Genomic DNA, 26,893 nt, shown 5'->3' with positions numbered 1-26,893 from the left:
GTGCCATCAGTTCCCATCAGTGAGTGCTTATCACTGCTCATCAGTGCTCTACAGTGCCATCAGTGAGTGCTCATACACTACAGTGCCATCAGTGCCCATCAGTGAGTGCTTATCAGTGCTCATCAGTGCTCTACAGTGCCATCAGTGAGTGCTCATACCCTACAGTGCCATCAATGCCCATCAGTGAGTGCTTATATCAGTGCTCTACAGTGCCATCAGTGAGTGCTCATACCCTACAGTGCCCATCAGTGATTGCTTATCAGTGCTCATCGGTGCTCTGCAATGCCATCAGTAAAGTGCCCATCAGTGCTACTACAGTGCCCTAATAGTGCTCATCAGTGCCCAAACGTGCACATCAGTTCCAATTAGTGAGTGCTTATCAGTGCCACCTTATCAGTGGATCCTCATCAGTGCCCGTCAGTGCCATACAAATGTGTAAAAAAACACATTTTTATTTTTTTTCCACATTTTACAAAAACTTGTGGGAAAAAAATGACACGTTCAAAAGACTCATTATGCCTCATAGAATATACATTGGGGTGTTTTCATTTTAAAATGGGGTCATTGTGTGGATGTTTCCATTGTCCTGGTGCTCGAGGGCCTTCAAAAGTGTAATGGGTAGTTAAGAAATGATGGTGCTCCTTGCGTGTTGGACCTCTGTATGTGGCCAGGCTGTGTATAAATGTCACACATGTGGTATCACCATACTCAGGAGGAGTAGAAGAATGTATTTTGGGATGCAGTTGCAAGTATGCATATGCTGTGTTAGAGCTATAACCTGTGAATTTTGTCAAAAAAAAATAAATAATCTTCGTTTTGCAAAGAATTGTGGGAATTAAAATGACAACTTGAAAAAACTCACCATGTCTCTTACTAATTACCTTGGGATGTCTACTTTTCGGACAAACAATTGCTCGGAACTGAGAATAGAAAAAAACGTATGAAAATTCTCATGTGACACAGGCTTTTTTTTGTGTTGCTTCTGCTCATGCGCATTCTTTTGTATCTACTATTTCTCCTGCAAAAATCGTACAAAAATGGTACACAACAAACGAAAATCGTTCATTTTGTTCCCATACGAGAAAAATGTTGGGGTTTGTCCCTTCGGAAATTTACATTTGGATTGTCAGAATCAGCTGTAAGAATATCGTATGATCATTCCTCGGACTAAAATTTTTGCCCAAATTTCCTATAGTCTATACGAGCCATTAGTGACTCAAGAGATAGATGGGCCGTCAGTAAATCAGGTGTGATCAATTTGTAATGATTGGCATCGTAACTTGTAGATTCCCTTAGGAGTTTTATTGCTGTGGAGCTCTGTGGCATGCTGGTAAATACTTTGTATTACAAGTTGGCTTGCCCATTTCATACATGAGTCAATGTGTTTGGATTACAAGCCAACTTGTAATACGCAATGAACACAGAGCTCATGTGATCCTTCTGTATAGAATCACAGGTCTCTATGGTCATTTCACAAGCCACGTCCCCCCCCCCCAGTTAGAAACACTCCCCTAGGCTCACATTTAACCCATTGATCACCCATAGGGTCAACCCCTTCCCTGCCAGTGTCATTGTTACAGTAACAGTGCATATTTTTAGCACTGATTACTGTAGTTACTGTCACTGGTACCCCCAAAAGTGTCAAAAATGTCAGTTAGGGATCCGATCTGTCCACCAATCCTGTATAATAATTGTAGATGTAGATGTAGTATCTCATGGTTTTCTCTATTACAATAGATGACATTTTTGAAGAATATGCTTGTGTTTGTCCACTCTTAAACTTTTAAAAGGTTTCTACCAGTACTGAAGCAGATGATGATCTCAACACCGATGTTAAATGGTCAACAATATTCAGGAACGCTGGGCCTGCAGAACTGCCAAACCTCTTGAAAGTGGTTTTATTTGTCATTAGCATTCCATGCTCAAATGCAGCAGTTGAAAGAGTCTTCAGCATGATGGGATTGTGCTGGTCCGACATAAGGAATAGATGCAGCATTGATCTAATAAAATCTTAACTTCAGGTAAAAATCTATTTTGACATGGGCTGTCGGTCTTTTTACAGCTTCGTAAAAAACAAAATAAAAAACTCTTGCAATGTGCAAGAAGTGGCAAGAAATACACATTTACAATACATACAATCAGTGTTGAAAACAGAAGATACTGAGCTGGTGCCATGTGGTCTATTATGGAAGGATTTGATTATGGTCATATTGCCATGTGAGCTAAATTAGACACAGCATTAATATTTCAGCAATATTATGTTCACTATTAACCACTTCCCGACCACCCCCCGCCTTTTTAGTTTTTAGGGTGGCTCTCCTGCGCAAACCGACGTTGGTCCCACACGGGAAGCTAGGGAGCAGGTGCGCGCCACCACCGGCTCCAATTGCTACCTGACACCCGCAATCGTTCCCCGCTGAGAGAGAAGAACAGTCGGCTGTTTTAAACACAGCCGTCCGTTCTTCTCTCTGCAATGAACACAGAGCTCACGTGATCCTTCTCTATAGAATCACAGGTTTCTATGGTCATTTCACAAGCCACGCCCCCCCCCCACAGTTAGAAACACTCCCCTAGGCTCACATTTAACCCATTGATCACCCATAGGGTTAACCCCTTCCCTGCCAGTGTCATTATTACAGTAACAGTGCATATTTTTAGCACTGATTACTGTAGTAATGTCACTGGTACCCCCAAAAGGATCAAAAATGTCAGTTAGGAACCGATCTGTCCACCGCAATGTCGCAGTCCCGCAAAAAATTGCAGATCGCCGCCATTACTAGTAAAAAAAAAAAAACAATAAAAATGACATAAATCTTTCCCGTAGTTAGTAGACGCAATAACTTTTGCGCAAACCAATCAAAATACGCTTATTGTGATTTTTTTTTTTACCAAAAATATGTAGCAGAAAACAAATTGTCACATTTTTTGTTTATGGCTCAAAAAATAAAGATCGCACAGGTGATCGAATACCACCAAAAGAAAGCTCTATTTGTGGGAAAAAAAGGACATCAATTTTATTTGGGTACATCATCGCACGACCGCTCAATTGTCCGTTAAAGTAACGCACTGCCGAATCGCAAAATAGGGCCTGGTCATTAAGGGGGTAAAACCTTCCAGTCTTAAAGTGGTTATATTATAATTGACTGTCTTGTTAGTATTATATTTTCAAGAATATATTAATAGTAATACATCTGTTACACATTAAGACCCCATTCACACTAGTGCGACTTGTCAGGCCACTCGGTCGCCTGAAAAGTCGCGGTGGGTCGCCTGCCATTGATTAGCACAGGACCCGTTCTAATAGGAGCGACACAAGTCGCTCCAACTTAGAAAAAGGGTCCTGTACTACTTTGGGGCGACCTGGAGCCAACTTTCATTGACTTCAATGATATGAAGTCCGTGCATGTCGCTCTGAGGTCACGGTTCACAGGTCGCCCCAGCAAGTAGTGTCGCCCCTGTGTGAATGGGCTCTAAGAAATATGTGGATTTGTTTGTGGTTTATTATATATTGTTAGTAGTTTATACATAGTTTCTAAATGTTCTTGCTCATTGAGAAAACAAAAAAAACTATTTGTTAATTTATTGCAACTTGTTTTGTTTATTTTTTTCTTAAGAGATGTCTAAGCCCCCGTTCACACTGGGGCGACCTGTGAGGCGACCTGGTCGCCTCACAGGTCGCCGCAGGTCGCCTCCCATAGGGAAGCTGCGGACCCGTTCTGATAGGAGCGACACAAGTCGCTCCGACTCAGAAAAAGGGTCCGGAGCTTCTTTGGGGCGACCAGGAGGCGACCGCCATAGACTTCAATGTTACGAAGTCCGTGGCGGCCGCTCCGAGGTAGCGGCGCGCTGCTCGCACCGCGACCTCCGAGGTCGCGGTGCGAAGTAGCGTCGCCCCAGTGTGAATGGGGGCTAACACATTTAAAAGTATGACCTGTTTTAGATTAACCAGTGATTGTTTGCGGTGCGCAATTGCAAAATGCTGTAAAATGCACAGGCAGCTATGTTTTTAGCAATTTTAAGCATAAGTTTGATGCAGTGTGCTTGCAAAAGTAAGTAATGGGTGATGTACAAAGTACGCGGCTGTCATTAAGTGACTTAGTTAAAGCAGGTGCACATTGTATACCACCTGTCTAAACTGGTGACCACTGTTTGCTTTTGTCTTTCCAAAAATTGACGAGAAAAAGGTACGAAAAATCATCTTTTTTTGGGCGGGCGGGGGTTGGTGCCCCTGAATGGCAGTTTAGAAATGTGGTCGTCCTAAAAGAGGAAGAGAGTTGCTGGGGTACAGTGACACCAGAGGACCATGTGCTTTAAGGCTGAGCTGTGCCTTTGGTGCTACCCATAAACTGAGCTGTTGTTCCAAGGAGCCTCTGTTCTATTGTTCTGGTCTGCTGTTATTATTATTATTATTATTATTATTATACAGGATTTATATAGCGCCAACAGTTTGCGCAGCGCTTTACAATGTGAGGGAAGACAATACAGTTCCAGCAATGCTTCATCAGAGACTTTGGAGATACAGGAAGGAGGTTACAGACATTGTGCATCATTGAACCACCAGGAATGGTGAGAAGCCTCTGATCATTTGCGCTTGATTTATTTGATCCTTTGGATTTCTAATGCCCTCCAGAGTTCCACTTTAGGTTATGTTTCTATTCCTACATATGTATGACCTTGGACTTGTATCTGCAGCACAAAAAGATTGCTATGACAAGACAACTGAAGATGATGAGTGCAACAATCCTCCAAAAATAATGATAATAAGTACGACCTAAAGACAAAAGAAAAGGCACAGTGAAGGTTACTGTCATCATTTATAATCATATTTACAATCTTGTCTGGGTTGGTTATGTCAATGATCTAATAATGTTATCTAAAGAAACACATTGGGGTTGATTTACTAAAGGCAAATAGACTGTGCACTCTGCAAGTGCAGTTGCTCCAAAACGTAGTAAATGAGGTAAAGCTTCACTGTGCAAAGAATACCCAATCACGTGCAAGGAAATATAAAAAAAAACAGCCATTTTTCTTGCACGTGATTGGATTATGGAAGTCAGCAGAACTTTTACTCATTGAAGGCCCGTACACACGTAGCGATTGTCGGCCGTAAATATTCAGCCACCGTCCGATCGGCCGATTTTCGGCTTGTTAGTATGATGCTTCCGACAACCGACTGCGACTTTTCGGCCGAACAGAATCTGATGTGCATGCTTTAAAATTTTTGTTGGCCAACACCAGAACGGCTGATTGTTCCTCAGTCAGTACAGAATTCGGCCGACAAACAGCAGATGAGCAAGACTGGGCATGCTCAGAGAAGAAAAAACACACGGAAAGTAAACCATCACATGACATCACTTCTGCAGTCGGCTGTTGTTGGCCGACAAAATTCGTGTGCAGTCTTTGGCACTTTTCAACCTACACGACAGCACCGGACAAAAGACGGCCGATCGTTCGGCTGACAATCGGTGCGTGTGTACGGGCCTTTACTAAGTGCTGGAGCAACTACACTTGCAGAGTGCAAATGTACTCTGCAAAGTGCACAGTTTATTTGCCTTTAGTAAATCAACCCAATACAGTTTACATTGCACGGTGCAGTGACCCTTGCAGAAGCCCTTTTCCATTGCAGCATCTCAACCAAATTGCAGCATCCCAACCGTTCCCAACCTTTTCTATTGACACCCAGTCCCTAGTATAAATGGGATTCTTTGTTAAGGTGGCCACATTTTCAAATTGAAATCTGGAATCCTCCTATTGGTCACATCCACTTCCCCCCCATTTATAAGACACCCTAAACCCACAAGTCTTAGCAACAGGAAGCAGATATTCTTAGTATAAATGCAATATAAACTTCAATAAAAGACACCAAGTAGCACATAGTGCACCACTGGCCGTACACCTAAAGGTGTGGCCAATAAGGTGGGTGTTGCTTAATGGTGTATGACTTTGTAGTGTAGTAATAAAACATCCCATAGCACTCTACAGACAAACCCTTGAACAGCTAATTAATGAGGCACCTGACTAACAATGTCCACTGAAGGGCCCCAAGGTGACTCTGTTCAGGGGCCCCAAAATAGATCAGAGAGGGCATGAGGTGGGTGTGAGCCCTTTGGGGAGCCTCAGGCCCCAAGAGAAGAGGAAGAAGTGGTTAATAAAGCATCAGGCAGAGAGAGGCTTTTAAAATTCTACTCAGGGGTCCTAGAATATCTAAAGACAAGAAGGGGTTAGCAGCAAACCAGGCTGGAGGACTCCAGTGAGGGGCTTATGGATGGCTCTGCTGAAGGAGAACATTGGAAGGTTCTGGGGCAACAGGGAGAGCTGTGGATGGATGTGGTTCTGTAGTCCTCAGAATAATGGAACTGATAAAATAGTGCAGCACTGGCATAAAGAACAGTTTTTTTCCTACTTATTGAACAGATAAAAAAACACTTTCAACGGTATATTTCATAAACCAAAAGGGAACAAATCAGAGAAGTTCAGTGTTAGGGTTTACACACACCTTAATGATGACACATGTCAGATATTTGTGCCAGCAGAGCAAAAAATAGGAATAGAAAAGAATAGAGTAGAAATGACTAGTAGGAAATGTTTTTTTTTTTTTTTTTTTTCATGACCAACCTGTAAGGGAATATCCTACCTATGGGGTATTTAAAGTAGAACTTTGGCCGCCCAGTGAAGTAAATATGCACTGCAGCCCTTTTAAAATTATAAGGACATTTATACATATACAGTTCTCTCTTAGCCATCCTCAGTGGCGTCACTAGGGTTAGTGTCAGTGTACAGGGGGTGTTAGACACTGCAGACAAAGTACAGGGGGTGTTGGACACTGCGGAAATGGTACAGGGGGTGTTGGACACTGTGGACAAAGTACAGGGGGTGTTGGACACTGTGGACAAAGTACAGGGGGTGTTGGACACTGTGGACATGGTACAGGGGGGGTTGGACACTGCGGACATGGTACAGGTGATGTTGGACACTGCGGACATGGTAAAGGGGGTGTTTGACACTGCAGACATGGTACAGGGGGTGTTGGACACTGCGGACATGGTACAGGGGGTGTTGGACACTGCGGACATGCTACAGGGGGTGTTGGACACTGCGGACATGGTACAGGGGGTGTTGGACACTGTGGACATGGTACAGGGGTTTTTGGACACTGCGGACAAAGTACAGGGGGTGTTGGACCCTGCAGACATGGTACAGGGGGTGTTGGACCCTGCGGACATGGTACAGGGGGTGTTGGACACTGCGGACATGGTACAGGGGGTGTTGGACACTGCGGACATGGTACAGGGGGTGTTGGACACTGCTGACAAAGTACAGGGGGTGTTGGACACTGCGGAAATGGTACAGGGGGTGTTGGACACTGCGAACAAAGTACAGGGGGTGTTGGACACTGCGGACATGGTACAGGGGGTGTTGGACACTGCGGACATGGTACAGGGGGTGTTGGACACTGCGGACAAAGTACAGGGGGTGTTGGACACTGCGGAAATGGTACAGGGGGTGTTGGACACTGCGGACATGGTACAGGGGGTGTTGGACACTGCGGACATGGTACAGGGGGTGTTGGACACTGCGGACATGGTACAGGGGGTGTTGGACACTGTTGAAGTTCAATTTTCTTGAAGTTAAAAAGAACATGAACGATCCCTTCTAGTGATAATGTGCCAGCAGTTGAAGGGTTACCTGCAATTTACCTTGTCCCAGCTCAACTATGCAGTCTCATTTTAGGGTTACGGACTAGGCTTGTGATCCTGTAATATGCCAAATAAAAGTCCTCGTTGTCCAAGCAGTTGAACACTACACATCATTTGTGCTCAGCTAAATAAAATGAGCCTCTTAGGACAATTATGAAACCTTCTATCAAAATGTATTTGAAGACAGTAGACAGCCATTTCAGACTCACCGGGGGTGGCAATATCTGTGCAATCAAGAGACGGCCAGCTTCTCTTATTCTGACGGAGAATGCCATTCAGGCAGCGTGGTGCCTCGGACTGCCTCCTCCATCTCCTCTTCCTCTGTGTAGAGGAAGGAAAACATCATAGCAAGAGGAGGAGGGGCGGTGTACGGCCGAAAGCTTCAACTGCTTCAGTGTACACAGTGACAAGTGAAGACTGCACTGCATGCAGCTGGGGAAACATGTGGTGTCACCCCTCTGGCTGGTGTCACCCACCGCACCCCCATAGTGACGCCACTGGCCATCCTACAAAGTCTAGCAAATACCTATTAGGCCTGCCAGTGAAGTCCACCTAATGCCATTTCTAGTGATGGGGTGGTATTACTGTTGCACTTCTGAATTCGGAGCAGAGCTGCCACTATCATGTAGGCTGTGTTTGTTTGAGCTATATGGTAAAGAACTTTGAGGTCCATAGAGTGGGATCCTCATACATTTTTGCTTTTGATTGTACACCTTGTATAGTAAGAAGGCTGGATGTATTATGTCCATTAGGGGAATTTAACATACTTTACATACATTCACCATTTTTACCTGATAATACAATTGTATGGCTCCGGAGATTCACAAATGTGGGATGAGACACAAAACATGTCACATTGTCTACATCAGACTTGTATGTGCTGATCACTGTCCAGGTATCATTCAAATCTTTCATTTCCGTAGTGTTTATATCATCTGAGTAAGGGATCCAGGAGATCTCTGCAGCCGGGAATCCACCAATGGCTCTACACTCTGGAGATCCATGACTCTTTATATTCAGAGACACAGAGGGCTGAGCTGAAGAAATAAGGAGCAAGAAATTACTAAACCATATATTACTAAATAATTGTTGCCAATGGTTTATAAGATGTACAGATGGATAAAACCTTCTTTGAAATATGCATCATAGGAGTAGGAAATTAGTTTTAATGTATTAAAGAAGATTCCAGGTATGGATATTTTTATATAGTTACACTTGTCCAGATTGGACCAATGTAAGTATGTATGTTCCATACCTGTGGGATCCCTATAGGAGCTGGAAATCAGTGTAGTAGACACCACTACTTCATTGATCTCCACTAGCTTCTGGGTTCCAATTTTTGGAGCAATGTAACTATGTAAAAATATCCATACCAGGAATTATTTTTTTAAAGCGGAGTTCCACCCTGTATTTTGAAGTTTGGCCCCTGATGTAATATGTTGCAGATTACCAGTACTTAGACATGGTGGTTGTATTAGCTTTTAGTTTTTGTTACCTTTATTTTCACCTGGTGATGCAGCCAGTATCACGGTTCCTGTCTTAGGGTGTATCCGACTCTGGATGGAGGAGCAATGGAGATAACCTTGGGTGGCAGTATTGTCAGTCAGGGGGGAGGGTATTGTTAGGCTGGCAGATTTAGGTGGAGTTGACTAACAAATTAAAGCTGAAGACTTTTTTCTGGTACAATAAGTTTATTAAAAATCAAAGGAAATACAAAGCAGGGGTCACCCCCATAGGGTTGCACACTTTTTAAGCAGTTACAGCAATAGTTTTTTTTCTTTCTATTTTTTTCCTTTTGATATAAATGTTTTACATAAATGAAGACAAGCGGATCATTGTAAGATGATCCCTGTAAATGACTTGTCTCAACCCCCTAGCTGTCTCTTTGCTGGACAGCTTGGTCTGGTAAAGGGAGTTTAACCACTTTTTTGGTGGTATTTGATCACCTGTGCGATTTTTACTTTTTGCGCTATAAACAAAAAAAGAGCGTAAATTTTGAAAAAATAACAATATTTTTCACATTTTTTTTATATGAGATTCCCCCCCCCCCCCCCCCCAAAATGTAAAAATCTATTTTTTTTTAAATTTTTGGCCAATTTGTTTTCTGCTACCTATGTTTGGTAAAAAAAATCACAATAAGCGTATTTTGATTGGTTTGCGCAAAAGTTATTGCGTTTACTATAAGGGAAAGATTTCTGTCATTTTTGGTGGGTTTTTTTTAACGAGTAATGGCGGCGATCTGCCGTTTTTTTTTTTTGCGGGACTGCGACATTGCGGCAGACAGATCGGACCCTTGACTGACATTTTTGACACTTTTGAGGGTACCAGTGACATTGCTACAGTAATCAGTGCTATAAATATGCACTGTTACTGTAAAAATGACACTGGCAGGGAAGGGGTTAATATTTATTGGAGAGGGAGGGGTTAATGTATGCCTGGTGCTTACTGACATGTGTGGGGGGAGGTGACTGAGTGACACAGGGACAGATCGCATGTTCAGCTATGCTGAACCCTGCAATCTGTCACTGTCTGTCACTTAGGACATCCGCCCGCTTTGTTTACACAAGCGGGCGGATCTCCAAACTCGATTCCCCGACGATCGGGGAAGAGCAGCGGCGATCGCCGCTGCTCCTTCCCTGGCCCGACTCCCGCTGTGACTGAATACAGTGGGAGCGAGCCTCCGGCAGCGCGCGGGCGCTGTCCACAAGGGGAGGAGTCCAGCGGTCTACGTCGCTGGACGGGAACGAGCCACTGTGCCGCAGTAGAGGCACAGTGAGCGGGGCTAAAGTGGTTAAAAATAACAGAATTACTGGTTAGGTCACCAGAAGAATACAAAAAAAAAAACGAAAAAAAAAACAATGCTGCCATCACATCTAAGGATTGGTAAACTGCAATATATTACATTTTTCTTTTAGATTTAGATATACTTTAAATAGAAATGTCTGTATATATCTTAGATTATTGCATGCCATAATAAATGTATCAAGATCTGATTTTATTTTTTAAGAAAAACTATAACCACACATACAGTACATTTTAGGGATAATTATATTATTTTGGTTTTTGATTCGCTTTTATACAATATGGAAGACAGAAATAATAGCGCTGAATTGGATTGACTTTATCACAGTGGAGAAATCAGATATCACTCACCTAATACTTGTAGAATAGTTGTATTGATGAAGGTTCCTTCAGTATCTGACATTTCACAGGTATAATTTCCTCCATCAGATATCTGGGTGTTGTGGATGGTCAGTGTTATATTGGTAAATGTCATTCTTGTGCTGCAGTTGTTGTATATCCGGGGTCTTCTTCTTATTAATGCACCATATGAGAGTATACACGAAGAATTATTATTGTGATGAATCTTCCATAATACTCCCGTTATCTGATCTCCAGGATCTCCTCCACATTGTAGAAGTGTAGAATTCCCTCTTCTCCCCACCACAACTGTAACATCTGAAATCAGAAGATCGCATGTTTTAGCGCATTGTTTGACCTACAAAGTCATGCGTTCTGTATTATCACCAGGATTTATATTTTGTCATGTGTTATGTATTATCACCAGGAACATTTATTTTTTACATATGAAGAGTCTTCATAGCACTGGAACCTTCCCTGAGAAATAATGATGATTTTTATTCTCAGTCTGGAAATGCTAATTACCTGGCTGTCATGCCTCTTTTCTATATTAGAACAAGAGTGATCACTTCTGTCTTTCCACATATGCAAACTTGTCCCAGGGCTGCATATATCCCAAATGTAAAAATAAAAATACCCGTTGATCCTGCCAGAAACATAGAGCCACCCTGTGTCTTGTTTACTCAAGCAGTCAAAAAGGCCCTCTTGGTTCTTGCCTTAGACTACAAAACACCTCCCTCTATGGCAGGTGTCTCAAACTGGCAACCCTCCAGCTGTTGCAGAACTTCAAGTCCCATCATGCCTCTGCCTATGGGAGTCATGCTTGTAACTGTCAGCCTTGCAATGCCTCATGGGAATTGTAGTTCTGCAACAACTTGAAGGCTGCCAGTTTGAGACCCCTGCTGTATGGTATGGAGAGGGATGGGGATTCCCAGTTTAGAAAAAGGCAACTGGGCAGGGCTGACACCATTTCTTTGGATTGTGGTATAGAAGAGAAAATGGGGTTGATTTACTAAAACTAGAGAGTGCAAAATCTGGTGCAGCTGTGCATGTCAGCCAATCAGCTTCTAACTTCACATTGTTCAATTAAGCTTACACAAAATGGCTTGGTTCACATTTGTATGATGGAAGACATCGCATGGGATTCGCACCGCACTGTTGTGCAAATCACATGTGAGATCTGTGCGATGCAAATTCAGCCATACAGATTGAATGCCTGAATTCACATCGCATTTGGACCAAAGCCATGCAGGACCTTTTTTTGGTCCACACCAGGATTGAATTGCATGGGTGTTCACACCTATGTCTTCCGATTCCTGTCCCAATTGACAGGTCGCACTGCAATATGTGAACCAATCTGGGGGTGTCATTAACTTTGTATTGACACCCCCAGCGGTTTGCATATGGCAGTGTGAACTGCCTGCGAGTCGGGTGCGATGCGGCAACCTGCATTGGATTTGCAGGGTTCCCACATCGCACCAATGTTAACCAAGCCTAAAACCTGGAAGCTGATTGGTCTCTATGCAGAGCTGCACCAGATTTTGCACTCTCCAGTTTTAATAAATAAACCCCAGTGTGTTGTCAGCTCACAACTCAAAATTAAGAGATTACTTCCGGGATCAACAGACTTCCCCAGCCTGTGACTGGATAGTGAAGGAGAAGCGGGAGACTGATTGGCTCATCTCTCTGTCACTCTGATCTCTCTCCTCCTATCAGCTTGCTCCTTGTCAGCACAGGAGCACTGGTAAACACCTGATTGGTTCCTTGTGCTGCTTTGTTTGCTTCCAGTCTGAGCTCTGCTGTACAGGGACTGTGAGAGGCTGATATCAGGTCACATTCAGGTACTTCCACTGCTTGTATTTAAAAAGAAATATAATCAATGACCAAAAGGCTGCAATCATTTGTGTCTTTTATATCTGCTTGAAGTTCAACTTTTAGGATCCAAAACTACAAAGAAAGTTTCTGCTTTGAGTACCATTAACACTTTCCCTCCTGGCTGTCAGTCTGCTATAGGCTGGGTGGGAAGGTGTTAATGTATACGTAAAGCTAAAACGTTCTTTGTAGTTTTGGATCCTAAAAGTTGAACTTCCAGCAGATATAAAAGACGCAAATGATTGCAGCCTTTTGGTCATTATGACTTTCCTCCTTGTGAGTGGATGTCATATGATGTCCTGTCAGAAGGCACAGCGGTGCGATCTGCCCACCAGACACAGCCAATGACTGGTCACTATACCGACCAATCACAGCAGATCACATAGCAACTGAAAACAATGAATGGCATCCTTTCATGCCATAAATTGTATACAATTATGTTGCTAGCTGTGATTGGTCACAGTGATCACATGGCACAGATAATGTTAATCACAGCCCATCTGTACCATGTGATTAGCTTTGGCCAATCACAGCTAATCACATCAAAATACACTGAATGAATCAATTTTATTCAGTAAAAATTGTTTCTTATACCAATGGAAAAAAAAAAAATACTGATCACTTCCCTAGAGCAGTACAGTGTTACCATGGTAACACTGTATTGCTCTGGTCACAGTGTGTTAAAAAAAAATTGTAAAAAAAAAAGTAATAAAAAATGAAAAAATGAAAAAAAATATTGAATTATTATTTTTTTTTTATAAACATACTGTCTCCAGTCAGTGTCTATCATATAACAGCGTTATCATATACCAGCTTTATATGATAACAATGTACTGCACTGGTAACAGTATGTAAAAAAGAAAAAAAAAATAGATTTTTTTTTATTTCTTTATTTTCCAAAAAATTGTGACAAAAAAAATGACAACTTCAATAAACTCTCGATGTCTCTTACTAAATACCGTGGACTGTCTACTTTCCAAAAAGGGTTATTTGGGGGGTATTTGCACAGTCCTGGCGTCAAGAAATTAGATGTGTCAGTACATCAGGATTGATCAATTTTCAGATATACCATAGTTTGTAGACTCTATAACTTTCCTATAGACTAAATAATACACACTGATTTGGTTTATTTTCACCAAAGAAATGTAGCAGAATACAGTTTGGCCTAAATTTATTAAAGCGGAGTTCCACCCTGGGAATACTTTTTTTAATAACAATCCCCCCGGGACAGTCAGGGCTAGTACATTCCACAATGGATAGCCTCTGATCTGTCCCGGGTTGCACTTACCTTTTAGGAGAAATACTTACCTTGAAAAAGTATTGTCCAGCGCTGCCATCTCAGGTGTGGGCAGCTTGAAGCCAGCGCAATCCTCTTCTGTGTCTTCTTCCGTCTTCTTCGGTCCCACGATGCACTGCACCGGCCCCGCCGTCACTTCCGGTGCGCGCGTCATCCCTCCACAGCGTCTGGGCATGCCCAGAAGCTGTTTAGAAGGGAATGACGCGCGTGCACCGGAACTGACGTCGGGGCCGGTGCAGGCGCATTGATTCCTGGGAGCGATGACGCTCAGCTCCCAGGAATCATTGCAAAGCCAGGAAGTGACGACGGGCCGTGGCCGCCGAGGGGAGGAAGAAGGAAGTAAGGTGAGTATATTTTCTTCTATACGAGGTAAGTAAAAAAAAAAATAAAAATTGCGATTATCCATTTGTTTTTCAGGTGACCCCGGAGCAAGAAGATGGAGGTAAGTATAAATTTAGGGTGAAACTCCACTTTAAGAAAGATTATTTATTTGCAACATTTTTTAACAAAAAAGCAAGAAAAAATATTTTCAAAAGAAAGCTCTATTTATGTAAATATAGCCGGGATCGGACTACCATTATAAATACATATTGGACTAGGTGGGACTTTAGATGAGACCCAAGCTGGTGTTGCCCGGCGTCTCCATCCCTATAACAAGAAAAAAAGAGGTTAAAGGATTATAAGAGGTGCATGAAGGTCAGCCAGCCCCCAGTCTGATGTACTCACCCTCCAGTCTGTCACCAACCAAATAAGACCTGTCTCTTGGTACAAAGAACAGGGGTTTAGTTGACACACATTTGCAAATGCATGTGAAAGCTGCAGAGCCACTTCACGGCACCCTGTTATATCTGCAGTCCTACACTCTTAATTTAGTGTCCTCACACTGGAGGCACATGGCCGCTAATGGGTGGATGGGGGACAGGTGAGAGGGAGACAGCCCAACCTCCCCCAACCCCTCCCCATGCATGACTGGCTATTGTCTCAAAGACTCAAATAATTAGGTTATAACCATGGTGCAAACTGGAAAAGACCAGCTGAAAAGCATTACACCTCCATCCCCTTGGTGGATGCAGTATATAGATAAGAAGGGATTTTATGTATGGGGCATGGCCTGTAAAGCACACTGCCTTTGAAATCCCTAATTTCCTTTTTGGGACTTTATGTGAGACAAGCAGGTCATGCTATTGGTCTCCATCCCTGTCTACGGAAAACACTAAGGTCAAATCAAAACTGCATCCACCAAAAACACACGAAAATCGCACGGTGGGACTTTAAATGAGGCACCAAGCTGTGATTTTTTTGTGTGTTTTTTTTTTTTTTTTAACCATTATAAATACACAGATTTATCATTGTTATTTGAACTGTTCCTGTGCCCTTTTAATGTTAATTTCAATGGAATCATCCTCTGACAGGAAGTGGAAAATTGGGATTGTGGGAGATGTAGTTTCTGGCAGAGAGCTGATTATTGTTTGGATAACCAAGGAAACTATCTTCCCAGAAGGCTGAAGGGGGAGCGGAGAATCATGGGAGAATATATAAAACTATCTGCTCCAAAGCTTGAAAACTCTCTTGCTCCCGGGACCCATGGAGTGCAGATCAGCCTGCTGAGTGTGTGACTGATGGCAGCTGCGATGTAGTGCATGAGGCCTGACCCGCTCACAGGACTCAGCTTTAGCGAAGCGGATGCTGGTCGCTGTACTGTGGATGCTTTCACAGTGTTGCTGAAGGAGACACAGTGGAGGTCGGTTGGTCCTGTGGTGGGAGAGTGTAGCCTGTTCCCAGACGCCGGAGCGTGGGAGATTGCATCGTCTATCCTGGAGGGCACTCATGGACGAACATCTTAGAGTGAGAGAGGGTGTCCTCGTCTGGTTCAGACCCCAAGTATACCATCTTATCTTTACACTGACTGCAGGCATTACAATTCTCTTAGGATTACAATTTAACCTTTGATCCTCTTTGCGATACTAAACCACAGTGGAAACTGTTTAAGAGCTCCAACTACCGGTGAAGAACGTAGCAAGGCCTTGCTAAAGGAGGGATATTGATACACATAGTTCTTAAAGGGGACATGTTCTAGTTTATGGTTATACTGCTGAGTAGTATACTGATAGCATAAATTAGAATAGAGTTCTTCTTTGAGCTTAAAGTTTTCCATTAATCTGATATTGCTGCATCATTCCTAGGAAGTAGCTATACATGCTAGAAGATAGAACGTTGTTTCACTACTGTGCCTTAACCACTTCCGGACCGCCCGCCGCAGTTTTAAGTTGGTACTTTGACTTTAAATACTGGGGTTATGGCCGATAGCTGTACCCCCGGTATTTTTTTTAAATGGCAGGCAGCTCTTTAACATAAGGGTGGTCCCAGCGGTGGATTCACCATGGGATCACCCTTATGGGCAGCAGGAGAGGTGCCCCCCCTCCTGGTCATTTTTCCCGCTTACCGGACCCGCCGGCAGTGGGGAAAACAATCCAGTCCACTTTCCTCACAGGCAGGAAGACGAGTGAGGGCAGATGACCCTCACTGGACTCTATGGCCTTGGAGGACTGGAGCGACGTCAAACGTAGTTTCCTAGCAACGGATTTAAAGAGCCCATCTTTTTTCATCATGAAAAAAATTACTCTTTTTTTTTTCTTTTTTAGTGTAGATGTGAAGTGTGAGGTCTTTTTGACCCCAGATCTCACATTAAAGAGGTCCTGGCATGCTTATTAAGTTGGCTTGGAACAGCCAACTTACTGATATTGTATTTAAACTTATTATTATTCTTCTTCTTCTTATTATTTTTCTGGCCGGTAAATTTTTGGACACTATCTCCTCCTAGACCGTTCAAGCTACATACTCCAAACTCGGCACAGACCTTCATACTGTTCTGACTCGGTGTGCTATATCTTTTCAGACTGGTTTGAGTTACGGTTTTCCTAAAAATTAAAATTAAAAACCCAAAAAATGCCCATAGACTTTCATTGACAGGATGTTCAGATGACCCAAGCTCCAAATCCCATTAGACTCAATCAACATGCTAGTAACTTTGATAATCATGCTTGTCTTTAAAAAAACAAAAACAAATTCGATTACTTCTATTGCTGTCGCAAGGCAGACAGACAGGCAGACAGACAGACTGACCGCGGGTGGGGGGCGGTAAAATTTTTTTTTTTTGTTTTTTTTGTTTTTTCTATTTAGCTTGTCTTTAAAAAAACAAAAACAAATTCGATGACTTCTATTGCTGTCGCAAGGCAGCCAGACAGACATACAGACAGACCGCGGGTGGGGGGCGGTAAAAATTATTTTTTTTTTCTATTTAGCTTGTATTTAAAAAAACAAAAACAAATCCGATGACTTATATTGCTGTCGCAAGGCAGCCAGACAGACAGACAGACAGACAGACCGTGGGTGGGGGGCGGTAACATTTTTTTTTTTTTTTTCTATTTAGCTTGTCTTTAAAAAAACAAAAACAAATTCGATGACTTAATGACTTATATTGCTGTCGCAAGGCAGACAGACAGGCAGACAGACAGACCCCGCGGGTGGGGGGCGGTAAAATTTTTTTTTTTTCTATTTAGCTTGTATTTAAAAAAACAAAAACAAATCCGATGACTTATATTGCTGTCACAAGGCAGACAGACAGACAGACAGACAGACCGCGGGTGGGGGGGCGGTAAAATTATTATTTTTTTTTTGGTTTTTCTATTTAGCTTGTCTTTAAAAAACAAAAACAAATCCGATGACTTCTATTGCTGTCGCAAGGCAGCCAGACAGACAGATAGACAGACCGCGGGTGGGGGGCGGTAAAATTTTTTTGTTTGTTTGTTTTTTTTTTGTTTTTTCTATTTAGCTTGTCTTTAAAAAAACAAAAACAAATCCGATGACTTATATTGCTGTCACAAGGCAGCCAGCCAGACAGACAGACAGACCGCGGGTGGGGGGGCGGTAAAATTTTTTTTTTTTTTTTTGTTTTTTCTATTTAGCTTGTATTTAAAAAACAAAAACAAATCCGATGACTTCTATTGCTGTCGCAAGGCAGCCAGACAGACAGACAGACCGCGGGTGGGGGGCGGTAAATTTTTTTTTTCTTTTTTCTATTTAGCTTGTCTTTAAAAAAACAAAAACAAATCCGATGACTTATATTGCTGTTGCAAGGCAGACAGACAGGCAGACAGACAGACCGCGGGTGGGGGGCAGTAAAATTTTTTTTCTTTTGTTTTTTTATTTAGCTTGTCTTTAAAAAAACAAAAACAAATTCGATGACTTCTATTGCTGTCCCAAGGCAGCCAGACAGAGAGACAGACAGACAGACCGCTGGTGGGGGGCGGTAAAAATTTTTTATTTTTTTTTTCTATTTAGCTTGTATTTAAAAAAACAAAAATAAATCCGATGACTTCTATTTCTGTCGCAAGGCAGACAGACAGGCAGACAGACCGCGGGTGGGGGCGGTAAAATTTTTTTTTTTTCTATTTAGCTTGTCTTTAAAAAAACAAAAACAAATCCGATGACTTATATTGCTGTCGCAAGGCAGCCAGACAGAGAGACAGACAGACAGACCGCTGGTGGGGGGCGTTAAAAAAAATTTCAAACCTTTTCTATCTATCTATCTATCTATCTATCTATCTATCTATCTATCTATCTATCTATCTATCTATCTATCTATCTATCTATCTATCTATCTATCTATCTATCTATCTATCTATCTATCTATCTATCTATCTATCTATCTATCTATCTATCTATCTATCTATCTATCTATCTATCTTCAAACCTTATCTATCTATCTATCTATCTATCTATCTATCTATCTATCTATCTATCTATCTATCTATCTATCTATCTATCTATCTATCTATCTATCTATCTATCTATCTATCTATCTATCTATCTATCTATCTATCTATCTATCTATCTACCTACCTACCTATCTATCTATCTATCTATCTATCTATCTATCTATCTATCTATCTATCTATCTATCTATCGATCTTCAAACCTTTTCTATCGATCGATCGATCTAAACTTTTCAAACTTTCTGGTCAGGCTTTCTCAAGCCAACTTAAAGTTTGTCTTGACAAACTTTTTTTTCTAGTTTCTATTACAAGGGATGTTTACATTCCTTGTATAGGAATAAAAGTGATCAAAAACATTTTTTTTAAAAAAACTGTGTAAAAATAAAAATTAATAGATAAAATAAATAGGAAAAAAAAATAAAGCACCCTCGCACTATTTAGCTCGTGCGCAGAAGCAAACTCATACGCAAGTCCCGCCCACATATGTAAACAGTGTTTAAACCACACATGTGAGGTATTGCCGCGATCGTTAGAGTGAGAGTAATAATTCTAGTACTATTACTTCTCTGTAACTCTAAACTGGTAACCTGTAGACATTTTTAAAGTGTCGCCTATGGGGATTTTTTAGTACCGATGTTTGTCGGCATTCCACGACTGTGCGCAATTTTGAAGCATGACATGTTGGGTATCTATTTACACTGGGTAACATTATCTTTCACATTATGGAAAAAAAATGGGCTAACTTTACTGTTTTCTTATTTTTCAATTCAAAAAAGTGAAATCTTTCCCCAAAAAATTGCGTTTGCAAGACCGCTGCGCAAATACGATGTGATAAAAAATATTGCAACAATCACCATTTTATTCTCTAGAGTCTCTGCTAAAAAAAAAAAAAAAAAAAATATAGTGTTTATCAGTGCCATCTTAAGAGCATTAAAGGGCCCCAGGGCAATGCAGTGCACTGGGGCCCTGCCTACACAATCACGGACAAGAATTAAAATGCACATTATCGGTAAGGCGATATTTATTGATACAGCAGTGCCAGGCTAATGACAGCTTCCAAGTTGGGTGACTGGGTCCGGTGAACACATACACAGATGGGAGTCAGACTCGACTGTCCTGTGTGCGCCTGTTCCTGTGGAGGTGGGCAGACATTCCTGCAGTTGTGGGCTCCCCCTCCGTGGCCCAAGTGGCCTGACAGCAGCGCAGGGCCGACAGGCGCTTGCTACCTGCTAAGTTCAGCAGCGGGATGCACACAAGAATCGGGACTAAAGCTTGGCTGGGGCTGGGTCGCTGGGCAGGTGGGGCCGCCCGGTCAAGTGGGGCCCCCGGGCAACTCCCCAGCATGCCCATGCGGTAAGATAGCCCTGGTGTTTGGGGGTTCTAATTAATTTTCTATAAAAAAAATGATTTTAACTTGTAAACAACAAGTGTCAGAAAAAGGCCCGGTCCAGAAGTGGTTAATATTATAACTTATTGTTTTCTGTTGTTTCTGTGTCAGTCTCGCTGAACCCTGGTGGTTTAAGCAGGGATTCAGCTGACTGACATAATTTCACTTGCTTACTCACTGAGTAAAAGTCATAACTCATTGGTACTGTGTCAGTGTAATTCTTAAAGGTGTACACGCAATGTCTGAACCTAGAGTGTCAGGTGGGCTGGACGGTTTACAGGGTCACAGTAGTACTGAAGAACACCCATTAACCAGCAACCCCCAAGGGGGTAGTACTACATAAAAAAATGATAAAAATTTAGTTTGGGTTCAATGTTGCATGATGGCTCAGTTGTCATTCAAAGTATGACAGCGCTGAAAGCTGAAAATTGGCCTGGGCAGGAAGGGGGTGAAAGTCTAAAGACACTAAACTCTGGTATAAAAAAAATAAAATAGAGTATGTATTTTTGTCACTTTTGCTGTTACATACACTATAAATACAAATTCAATTTTTATAGTGGTAACCTCCCTGCCTCCACCCCCCTCTCCTCATCCCCAATAAAGCTCTCACCTGAGGATGATACATCCCGGTATAGAAGCAGCAGGACAGCCAGAAGATACATTGTCTGCAGGTAAGACACTGACACTGAAAAGGAGAAATGTGCGATGACAGTGTCACCGATACTCACAGCTATTACCGAAATCACACATCCTGTACATGTAATGGCGTTCTTGGAACTTACATAATGTGGCCACTTAATGGTCACCAGCAAAACCATGAAGAAACATTAAGAATAAAATGTGAGAAAATATATTTTTGTGCTTTACTAAGAGGAGTATTAATAGAAAAAAAAAATTGCAGAGTTATTCGTCCTTTAAAACTGCGCGTACAGTATGTTAGGTTATTTTCTCTCCAGGTTGAATGTTATTCATTCCTAAAAAAGTGAAAAAGGAAAATATCACATTATGCTAGACGAAACTGGTGATCATAGGTAATGTATACTTTTCTTTTCGTACATCACGGGACACAGAGCCATAAATCATAACATATGGGTTATATAGCCACCTATAGGTGATGGACACTGGCAACCAATCAGAATTGATGACCCCCTATATAACCCCTCCCACACAGGAAGTACCTCAGTTTTTTCACTAGTGTCTAAAAGGTGAAGGTCGCTGTGGAGAGGTGCTCCACATGTTTGTTATGTTTTCAAAGAGGAAGAAAGAAGTTTATGCTAACATACCCCAAACAAAGATCACTGGACGTAAGGGGTTAGCTATCGGATCCATATAAAACAGTCAATGTACTAAAAATATGGTACCCGAGCCTCGGAAAGCAGATACAAGGTTTTGCCTGTAACGCTGTCCTTTTTAGGCGCTGGACCCTGGGATCCGGACCCAAACCCCAAAGACTGTCCATGCACGGTGCTCTACAGGTCCAAGGCCGTGGCTTCTCTTATATAGGGGACCCAGTCCTTGAAGGTCCCCAAGACAATGCTCACCGTGAGGGGTGAAGATTGTATTCTTGCTTATAGCAGATTCCTGCGACAGGACTGGTGAGTCCATTTTAAATATTTACACAGCAAACAAACCTTTTAAGAGGTTAAAATTGTAAATATTTTATGCACTGTTCCCTTTAATAAAATTACAGAGACTTGTGCCAAGTGTATTTCTGCTTATAATTACATTTATTGTAGCAGATTTATGCAAAGTATGTTTAATGTATGTTTAAAGCGTATTGTTACACTGTTTCTTACCCTGAGTTGATCACCTAAAAAGTATCAGCTGTGACAAACAAGATTCAGCCTAAGCTGCTCTCACCCCCATTTGTTTGTTGTGTTTGCCCTGATGCATAAGCGTCAGCATGTTAATTTCTGCCTTGATCGTGCGTCTATGGCGTAGGCCTCTTCGCGCACACGCAGGTATCTTCGTCTTTAAGTACAGGCGTACGCCGCGTGGTGGGCGTGTTCTAACGCGATTTGGTGTGCACGTGGACACCACGCCGCACATGCATAAAAGGGCGCATTCTGCAAGGAACTGTCTCCAACACATTATCCTCTGTCACAGGCTGAAATGGACACAGAGCAGCAGCAGCTGGGTTGTGTGAGCTGGGTTGTGTGGGTGTATGTTACTGGCACTAATAGGTCCTGTATCTTAGGTAATCAGTGTTGTGTGCATTAGGCTGTATAAGCTTGGCACAGACCTTGAGTACACTTTAAAGCAGTGGTTCTCAAATCCGGTCCTCGGGACCCACTAACAGGCCAGATTTTAAGTATTACCTTGGGGGATGCAGACTAGAATACTGCAATCACTGAGAAGCAAATGAGATCACCTGTGATGTAATTTAGTTATCTTGCAAACCTGGCCTGTTGGTGGGTCCCGAGGACCGGATTTGAGAACCACTGCTTTAAAGGTAGTACCTCAAGTTTGTCTTTCTATGTCTGAAGTGTATAAGGATTGGGATCATCCTAACAGGATGTTTGTAACTCCTAAAAGGTTTTCATTGTTATATCCTATGCAGGATACGTTTTCCAAGAGATTGAAAAATCCCACTGTGGATGCAGCCATTTCTTCGGTTAACAAGAATTTAACCAGTCCTGTGGATAATGCCCAGGTTTTTAAGGATCCAGCAGATAAAAAGTTGGAATCTTTATTGAAAGCCTCATTGCGGTTGCAGGTTCTGCAGTACAAACAGCAGTAGCAGCCATAGGAGTGTGTCAGTCTTTGAAAGACCACATAAAGTGATAGGCCATCTACCTCGCACTTTGTGTTTCACAGTAGACGCTCTTACGCACTCCATAAGGCAAATGTCATGGTTTGCGCTGATGACAGTGCAGATACGCAGAATCCTTTGCTTAACCACTTAAGCCCCGGAAGATTTTACCCCCTTCCTGACCAGGGTATTTTTGCGATTTTTTACTGCGTGATTTTAACGGACAATTACGCGGTCGTACGACGCTGTACCTAAATCGATTTGACGTCCTTTTTTTCCCCACAAACAGAGCTTTCTTTTGGTGGTATTTGATCACCTGTGCAATTTTTACTTTTTGCGCTATAAACAAAAAAAGAGCGTAAATTTTGCAAAAATAACAATATTTTTCACATTTTTTTATATGAAATTCCCCCCCAAAAAAATTTAAAAATCAAAATTTTTTAACATTTTTGGCCAATTTGTTTTCTGCTACATATGTTTGGTAAAAAAAATCGCAAAAAGCGTATTTTGATTGGTTTGCACAAAAGTTATCGCGTTTACTAACTAAGGGAAAGATTTCTGTCATTTTTGGTGGGTTTTTTTTAACGCGTAATGGCGGCGATCTGCGATTTTTTTGCGGTACTGCGACATTGTGACGGACAGATCGGACCCTTGACTGACATTTTTGACACTTTTGGGGTTACCAGTGACATTACTTCAGTAATCAGTTCTATACATATGCACTGTTACTGCAAAATGACACTGGCAGGGAAGGGGTTAACTTTATTGGGGAGGGAGGGGTTAAGTGTGTCCCTAGGGGCGTGCTTTCTACTGTGATTGGCTGTGGCTACTAGTGTAGGAACAGGGATCAACGGTCCTACATAGTAGAACCGTCTGATCACTGTTTCTACACAGGGGAGAATGACAGGCGGCTTGTTTACATCAGCCGCCTGACTTTCTCCCTCTGTACCGACGATCGGCGAGTGACCGGCGGACATCGGGTCCGCCGGTCACACGCACTAACTTCCCTGTGAACGAGCCCCGGCGGGCATGCGCCTCTGCGGGCGCGTGCTCGCCCGCTATTGGCTCACAAGGAAGTGACAGGCAAGTGACGTACCGGTACGTCACTTTGCCTGGCCGGGGCTGACCGCCGCAGTATATAGTCATGCGGCGGTCGGCAACCGGTTAAAGAGCTGTTCTGCGAAATTACCATGTAAAGAATTACTGGCTAGCTTCCCCTTTCAGGGAGAACGCCTTTTTGGTGGTGATCTAGATAAGTATATCCAAAAGATCTCGGGGGGAAAAGTACATTGCTACCTGTAAAAAGGAAGAGCAGGCGTCCTTCCTTTAAAATCCCCAGCACTCATAATACCAGTGCTTCCAATTCCAGGCAGTGACGACGGCCTCAACCGTCTGCATCTGGACCCAAGCCTTCAGGGCAGGGTCAGAAAAAGCCCTGGGCCCAGAGATCAGCAAAGTCTTCCTCCAAGCCCTCTCAGTGAAGGGGCCCCCCCTACTCGCCTGGGTGGGGGGAAGGCTCCTGCAGTTCTCAGGGGTATGGGGGGAGTCGATTCAGACAGCTGGGTCCTCTCCATTATTTCACAAGGATACAAGCTGGAATTTCAGGTGTTCCCGCATCCTCAGTTTGTGAGGTCAAGTATACCAACAGATCCCCTAAAAGAAAGATATCTCTTTCAGGCATTGGACCAGCTGAGAGCTCAGAGGGTGATAACCGAGGTTCCAGAAAATGAAAGGTTCAAGGGTTTTTACTCAAACCTATTGATAATCCCCAAACCAAACGGGGATGTGAGACTTATTTTGGATCTCAAGGCATTGAATCAATTTCTGAACGTTCATTTTTTTCCGCATGGAATCAATTTGTTCAGTCATAACTTCCCTGCAGGGAGAGGAATTTCAAGCATCCATAGACATCAAGCATGCATATCTTCATGTGCCTGTATTTCAGACCCATCAAAGGTTCCTTCGGTTTGCGATTGGAAACCATCTTTTACAGTTTGTGGCCCTGCCCTTTGGGTTGGCCACAGCTCCAAGAGTGTTCACAAAGATCCTAGCTCCATTATTGGCTGTTTTAAGGCCCCGAAGGGTATCTGTAATAGGATATCTGGATGATCTATTACTAATGATTCGATCGGCGTCGGCTCTAAACCGAAATACCCTTCAGACAGTACATTATTTTGAACGTCTGGGTTAGATACTGAACTTAGCAAAGTCAGCATTTCAGCCAGTCCAGCTCCTCGAATACCTGGGGCTTCTTGTTGACACAGTACAGGCAAAGATATTCTTGCCAGCAAGAAACGTCTCAGATATCCTTCTGTATGTCTTTGCATGATGTTACTGGGGGAGATAGTGTCCACATTGGAGGCAATTCCCTATGCTCAATTCCATGCCAGACCCTTGCAGAGCAACATTCTGTCTGCGTGGAATGGAACAGTACAGTCCTTAGAATGGTCCATATCTCTGCTACCAAGAGTACGACAGAGTCTAAATTGGTGGATGTTGACCAGAAATATGGAGAGGGGGAAATCCTTTCTTTCAGTGACCTGGAAGGTAGAGACTACAGATGCTAGTCTCTCTGGCTGGGCAGCGGTTCTGGAGGAGGCTACTGTCCAGGGGAATGGGTCTTGGGTAGAGAATCGTCTCCCCATCAACATTTTGGAAATTCCTGCAGTCAGTCGGGTTCTGAAATTCTGGACGCCCAGACTTCAGGGTCACCCTGTCAGGGTGCAATCCGACAATGCCACAGCCATGGCTTATGTCATTGTCAACCATCAAGGAGTCACAAGGAGTCAATCAGCCCAGAAAGAGGTGAATATTATCCTGTCTTGGGCAGAGAACTTTGTGCCATGCCTGACAGCAGTGTACATTCCAGGAATAGAGAACTGGCAGGCTGTTTTTTTTGTGCTGTCAACAGATGTTTCCGGGGAAATGGTCCTTACATCCTGAGATTTTTCAATCAATCTGCCTACGCTGGGGGGTCCCAGACATAGATCTGTTGGCATCCAGGTTCAACAACAAGTTGGAGAGATTTGTGTCCAGGACCAAGGATCCACTCGCAGTCGGTGTGGATGCTTTGGTGACTCCTTGGGAGGACTACAGTATTTCCTGATCTATGCCTTTCCTCCTGTACAGCTGTTATTGTTTTTTTGCACAGGATCCAGCTAGAGGGGAAACCAGTAATTCTGGTAGCTCCGGCTTGACTGAGGAGGATTTGGTATGCAGAAATCCAGAGGTTGGCAGTGACAAGGCCTGGGGTTCTTCTACTGCGTCTGGGCTTGCTCTCTCAAGGTCCGATATTCCACCCTGCTGTACAGTCTCTAAATTTGATGGCTTGGCTATTGATTGAAAGAGCAGGGTGTATCTGGCCCCGCAGTTCATACACTGATAAACGCCAGGAAGCCAATCTCTAGAAATATTTATTACAGGGTCTGGAAATCCTACATTGCCTGGCGTGAAGCCAGGAAATGGCATCCCGCACATATATTATTGGGGAGAATTCTATCCTTCCTGCAAACAGGGGTAGATATGAAATTAGCCCTGAGCATGAATAAAAGGCAAATTTCAGCTCTATCGGATTTTTCAGGGACCGATCGCTTCCCATTCGTTGGTTCAAACCTTCATCTGGGGAATATTGCGATTGCTTCTACCAGTGAAGCCACAGTTGTGTCTTTGGGACTTAAATTTTGTGTTGGCCGTTTTGCAAAAGCAGCCTTTTAAACCTAGGGGGCATGTTCTCCTGGTTCTTTTGACCAGAAAACTATTTTTTTGATTGCGATAACTTCGGCTAGAAGGGTATCGGAACTAGCAGTTCTTTCTTGTAAAGAGCCATACAGAGGTCGTAGAGAATAAAATGGCGGTCGTTGCAATTTTCTATGTCACAGGATATTTGCACATCGCTTTTTCAAACACTATTTTTTAAGGAAAAATACACTTTAACCATTTAAGAAGCCTATTTCCGACATATGTTGTTTACAA

General features: G+C 42.8%; 1 protein-coding gene across 1 annotated transcript; it reads right to left on the bottom strand.

The window, feature by feature from the left end:
- Positions 1 to 4,658: 4,658 nt before the first annotated feature.
- Positions 4,659 to 20,831, bottom strand: LOC309545721 (cell surface glycoprotein CD200 receptor 1-B-like; the record flags this gene model as incomplete). The annotated part of the gene is made up of 4 exons (XM_082245056.1): positions 4,659 to 4,771; positions 8,489 to 8,734; positions 10,851 to 11,156; positions 20,780 to 20,831. The coding sequence occupies 4 exons, from the start codon at positions 20,829 to 20,831 to the stop codon at positions 4,659 to 4,661; spliced, it is 717 nt and encodes a 238-aa protein (XP_082101182.1).
- Positions 20,832 to 26,893: the final 6,062 nt, after the last annotated feature.

The sequence above is a fragment of the Pelophylax lessonae genome, assembly GCF_965119305.1.
Source record: "Pelophylax lessonae genome assembly, chromosome: 2".
NCBI classification, from domain to species: Eukaryota; Metazoa; Chordata; class Amphibia; order Anura; family Ranidae; genus Pelophylax; species Pelophylax lessonae.
The sequence above is the reverse complement of the archived record's forward strand: the minus strand, read 5'-3'. Positions and strand labels throughout refer to the sequence as shown.